We start from the raw sequence: 5,618 nt of genomic DNA, 5'->3' as shown, positions 1-5,618 counted from the left end.
GTCAGAAGTGGATTCGGGGTCTGTTCCTAGGCACATCTCCTCCCCTTTCTTTGTCACCTGTCCTGTGTCACGTGAAGCACGCCTCGGCCACAGGAAGCCTATCATCACAGTGGTAGGGACTGAGATGGTTCTTGTCTGGGAAAGATACGGGGTGTATAGCCCGTGACTCCCTACACTGGGGGTCACCCAGAGAAAGTCCCGCAGGCCTTCCTGACTCACCAGACGACCGGCTGGGACTTTTCTCGGGAAGAAACAGGGCAAAGGTGGGGGAAGGAGGAGGATGCGAGGGCCAGGGCCTGCACCTTCTCTGGTCCTGGCTCTCTCCACATCCGTGGTCTGTGTTCTGACGCAACAACTCCGCCTGCCGCACGACGCTTTGACAACAGCATTCTCTCAAATGCACACTGACCTGGCCCTGTTTTCCTCTTGCCTTTTGTATTTGGTCAAACACTCAAAACCTCTCACAATTATATCTTCTTTAGAAAACCAAATAAATCCATTCCCTCTTTGTGGGGGTTTCCTGGGTTCAGTCACCTGAGCCACTCAGTCTGCAGGGTTGGGGTGACACAGCCAGTGTTAGCATTGCCGACAGCAATGGTGATGAGCTGATCCACTTTCATTACCTAGCACTTTGAACCGTACTCAGAAAGGTTAATTTAAAAACTGCCCCCCCCCAAGACGCACATTACTCCAATGCATTAAAACACACACACACACACACACACACACACACACACACACACACACAACTATTAAATATCTCCTTTCTCATATGATATTCTGAAATGAGCAATATTTCCAGACAGGGACAACCAAACTCGGTTAAATCAACAAAACTATCATTCTTATTACTATGGGTAAATACAGCCACAAATCAGGTGACACCGTCATTTTTGGAAATAATAAATAACTGAATTTCCTTTAAAACAATAAAGCACCACACACTACACACAGACAGCATTTGATGCTGTCACCACATTTTAACTGTTCAAAATACATTTTTTTTCCATAAAGGTAAGGAAGAAGGACTTGTGCTCTTTCTCCTTTTCTATTTTATTTTCCTTTGCTTTAGAGGTATATCTAAAATGATACCTAATGTCTGCAACTATGCCAATGTGACTGAAGTGTCAATTAAATATCTTTCAACCATATTTACCTTTTCTGGAGACTATTTAAACTAAGGAGCAAAAGAAGACCTGATCAAATTCACACAGACAGTTTTTAGAAATCATTTCTTTGATGTTTCTTTGTTTAGTTTAACCAAGTATTCTCAACCAAATCAGGCTCCATTGTGTAGGTTGCAGATGGGATAGCGGGTGAGTAGGGAGACTGTTTTGAGCCTTTTGTTTTAAGAAATAAACACGTGATGTCTCTTCAATTGGGATGGTGGCACTGGAGAGAGGAAAGTATTAGTGGAAGGGGAGGACTGATAAGGGACATGAAGAATATTGCTCCACAGTCGTTTAATGGACCAAAAGCTGAAAAAGAATCTCTAAAATTGTATGTGTCCTCATGGACTTCCAAACAGAATTATAGCTTTCTAGGTCTCTCCCCACAAATATTCCTTTTCTCAGGTGATGACTCTGGAACTCAGGTATCTTGGAAAAGGGCTCTGCAGCCTATGGGACATCCAAAGTATTACCTAGCTTTGACAAACATAGCACATGGTTTTCTTCCAATGCGCACTGTCATGCTTAAAGTTTTCGCAAATCCAGCAGGAACCTCTGGAGCTTACAGAGGACCCTGTGCCTCCATGCTGCAGCCCCAGACCTTAGGCAGCTGGGTCTTCACCTGCCATGTCATCTGGCCAGGCCTACTATGGGACATGCATGGTGGGGGTGCATTGGGGAGGGTACCCAGCTTGCTCACACAAAGCGCAAGAGAACGGAAGGAGGTGTAGCTATGGCAAGACAAAAACATGTAGCCTTGATTCTGATTATCCTAAATTACGAACTACATAAAAATATTTTTCTCCTTAATGATTTCATTTCTTGTGGTTCTTCTATTCATAATTGGACCTCCAGAAATCACCACTATGTAGTGATACACGTACACACAGAAAGTTATGTATGTCGTGTCCAGCTGATCCTGTTCTAAAGGTGTACACTACCTCCCCCAAAAGAAGAGAGAATTGCCCCACCGCTGTCGCTCCTCCCTTCCCCTTCCTGGGGCATTCATTATTTATTTATGGTCTTTTTTGTTTGTTTGTTTGTTTGTGGTTACCTGGACGTCTTCCATTCCCGGATGGCCGAGGCCGTGCAGCGAGAGGCTGTCACCCATGCCCGCGTCCAGGCCGTGATGCGCCGAATGCAACAGCACGTCCGGCCGGCGGACCGAGTGGTAGTCCCTCCGGGGGTCGAGGCCCGAGAGCTGTGGCAAGGCGGCCCGAGGCTGGGGCAGGAGAGAGCCGGCTTCGGAACCCACTTCTTGCCGCTGCCGTTGCCCCCAGGGATGCTGCTGGGGCTGGTGCAGTGGGTTCAAGGAGTAGGGATCGTTGACGTGGGAGTAGGGGTCCTGGCTCTGATGGTAGGGGAGCGGTTGGTAGGGGGGCGGGAAGTAGGGCGGCTGAAAGTCTGATGACGGAGTGTGGGACAGCGGTGGGGCGCTCGAGTAAGGTCCTTGGGACACCGAGCCCAGCTGGGAGAGCCGCGAGCTGTGGCTCGGGACGCCATCGTGCCGGTCCTGGGAGCAGAGAAGAGAGAGAGAGATACAGAGTGAGAGAGACAGAGAGAGAGAGAGAGAGAGAGAGAGAGAGAGAGAGAGAGAGAAAGAGAGAGAGAGAAGGAAAAAAAAATACAAGCGACAAATGGAGAAGCCCAGCTTCCCTATGTTTTTCTCGGGACAGGGGAAGTAAGAGTCTGAAACTAATACTGCCAAGTTGACTCAGAGGGCACAGGATTTCAGCAATTACCACACGCAAGGCTTGGTTGGGGGGGAAATGGGGAGAATCATCCACTTAGCCAACATCTGAGCCTTCATGTGGGGGTGCAAAGCCGGCAAAAGGAGTGAGAGAGTCTAAACTTCTTAATTAAAAATATAGAAATCTTACATAGAGAATTTGCTCTTCTGGATGTTTTAACTACCTTTTCCTAACTCTTCCAGAGGTCTAAAGCATAACAAATAAAACTTCATACTGTTTGCTGTGCTGTTCCTCCAATTCAAAACCAACCTCTGTCTTCCCTGGCAACCTAGCCGGCTATCCAGGAGCTCCCCACACAACCTGATAATTCCAGGAGCTCCAAGGAATCTGCTCGATTTGGGTTTCCTGCCACCACTCCCTCCTCAAGAAGAATTAATTTAAATAGTGTTTGATTGAAATGGATCTCACTGGAAATCATATCCTGAGCACATGTTAAGTTGAGTTGTGGTTCACAGGAGTTATTTCTAATGTTGCTTTTCTATATCTAATGCTATTATACCTCAAGGTGTGAAAATGAAGGACCTGAGGTTAGAAGAGTGGGGGGGCGGGGAAAGCCCAGACAACTTATTGTTGGTCCTATCTGGAGTGGTAAACTAAGTGAAAGAAGGAGGTGTGTGTGATAAGGGAGTTTAAGTTTCTCCCTCTCCTCTGTGGAAGTGCCACGGTAAAGTCCCCACGGTTCTTTTTGGAGAAATAGTCACCTAAATTTCCAAACTGTGATGGCAAATAAAAAGTTTTTCTGTACGGCCTTCCCCCTCCCCAGCTGACTCATGGAGCTCAGACGGAGAACACACAATGCAGAGAGAAGCAGCTGCAGCCTCGTCCAATTATGGTGCTAAATTACCAAGCCAAAGGCGCTCAAAGGAAGACAGAGACAGAGAGAGTGAGACACGCACACAGAGACGGAGAGACAGAAAGAGACATTGAGAGGAGGGAGCATGCAATTCTGGTACAACGTGAATCCAAACTCACCATGGATGAATAGGTGTGGACTAACATCTGGAAAAAAAAGCCTGGTTACTGCTCAAAATCAAACAATGATTTAAAAAAAAAAAAATTTAAGGAGTCCAGCAGAGAAACGAGCTGGACACAGGAACCGAGCTTGAGGTGTTTCCAGGACAAGCCATCAAAAAAAAAAAAATACCCCCCCACCCTCAAACAAGATAGGCGCTGCCTGTCACACACAGACAGAGCTGCTCATCAGTCTCTTGCTGTCTTTTTGGCCTTTTTTCTTCTGCCGTTCCTAGGGGCTCCAGATGCAGTCCTCTTCCACCCGAAGCTGGGCTCAGACTGCTCCGGCGCCCCTTCCTCCCTCCGCTTGCCTACACCGCCTCATAATAATTGATATTCATGACTATTAATATTACACGAGTACTTTAAAGGGAGAATGGAGGACAAATGGAGCGTGAAGCAGCAGTGAGCGCAGAGCTCCCCTACTATTGTAAATGACGTTCATTCAGTGGAGAATTACTAGATGTAATCAGACGAGGGGGCTGGCAAAGGCGGACTGGGGAAAAAGTTTAGCAGGAAAGAGGCAGAACTTCAATTAACTGAGCTGGGGACACGCATAGAGCAGTCTCTGCTTCCTTGGACAAGGCAATGTCCAAGGGAGAACGTCGCTGGGGGCTTGTATGGAACGTAGGTGTCCTTGTTCCTGGAGAGGGACTTTCCCGATGGGAAGAACTGATCGCCCTAGGTGCTTTGTGTGCAGATTAAAAAACAAAACAAAAAGGCGTTGGCTCGTCATTTGGAGGGGAGAGAAAAGTACACCGGTGGGCCAGGTTGTTTGCATGACGTTCACAGACCTTCACTGAATATTGGAGATTATGCTTATTTATTAAAGGACAGAGGCAAATGGGGGCTTTTCATACCTTATGCAGTCTCCCCCCTCTTTAATGCTCATACAGCCTGTGCTTTTTACCTCAATTTAAAGTATATGCAATCAATCTTCAAGTACACTAAACTTATCGTTTCCAGGCAAAGCCAGGGGCAACAGAAAACCTTTTCGGATGTTTCAGGAACCCGTTCAACTGGCTTGACTGCCATTTCTGTTAAAGTTCAACCTTCCTCCGGACTTAAATAAGCTTCTTCCACCAGGCTGCGGGGTCTCCTATATTTTTGAGCAGAAAATCGAGGCAGCTAGGAATACCTGCAATATTCTGTCGTTTTCTCCGTCTTCCTCGCTCCTCTCTCCCTCCCACTTTATTCTCTTCCCCTCTTCCACTCCACCCCTTCCTCTTCCTCTCTCCCTCCCTTCTTTCTCCCTGACTTTCTCATTTACCTAGTTTAGTTTTCATAATCAAAGAACGAGTTATATCTTGCTTACTTTTTAGAACCCAGTGAAATCCCTCCACGTATACCCCTAGCGATTTACACCGTGGCCCCATCCCCGCCACTGTCAGGCACACAAAAGCCGCTCACATTCTTTAGAGTACTTCTATCGCCTTCTACTTTACTGTCATCCCTCCTGGCCAGGAAAGAAGAGGAGGCCGAACCGAAACAAACCCCACAAGGCGGAGGCGCGGCTCTTCGTTACAATCAATACACAATCACAAAGAGGAAAGGAAAACCCCAATCATTTGCAAAAAAGAAGAGCGCCCCCCCCCCAAAGAAAAAAGAGAAAAAGGAAAAAAGAAAAAAGGATTCAGGGCTAGACAGAGCTGGGGGTCCCTGGGCGGCGGCGCTGTCTGCGGGACGC

The 5,618-nt window shown here is 47.2% G+C and overlaps 1 protein-coding gene across 3 annotated transcripts in view; it reads right to left on the bottom strand.

The window, feature by feature from the left end:
• The window catches only part of TFAP2B (transcription factor AP-2 beta), a 25,382-nt gene that overhangs the window by 18,302 nt on the left and 1,462 nt on the right, over window positions 1-5,618 (bottom strand). For 2 of the 3 annotated variants that reach the window (XM_011354812.2, XM_011354811.2), the window contains exon 2: window positions 2,224-2,682. In XM_011354812.2, coding sequence (XP_011353114.1) covers window positions 2,224-2,682 — 459 coding nt within the window. Of the gene's footprint in view, window positions 1-2,223; window positions 2,683-3,892; window positions 3,920-5,618 lie in introns of all 3 variants that reach the window. The other variant, XM_023527532.1, reaches the window with a different exon arrangement.

This window comes from Pteropus vampyrus, unplaced genomic scaffold (assembly GCF_000151845.1).
Source record: "Pteropus vampyrus isolate Shadow unplaced genomic scaffold, Pvam_2.0 Scaffold18, whole genome shotgun sequence".
NCBI classification, from domain to species: domain Eukaryota; kingdom Metazoa; phylum Chordata; class Mammalia; order Chiroptera; family Pteropodidae; genus Pteropus; species Pteropus vampyrus.
Note: the sequence above shows the minus strand (reverse complement) of the source record. Positions and strands in the feature narration are given on the sequence as shown.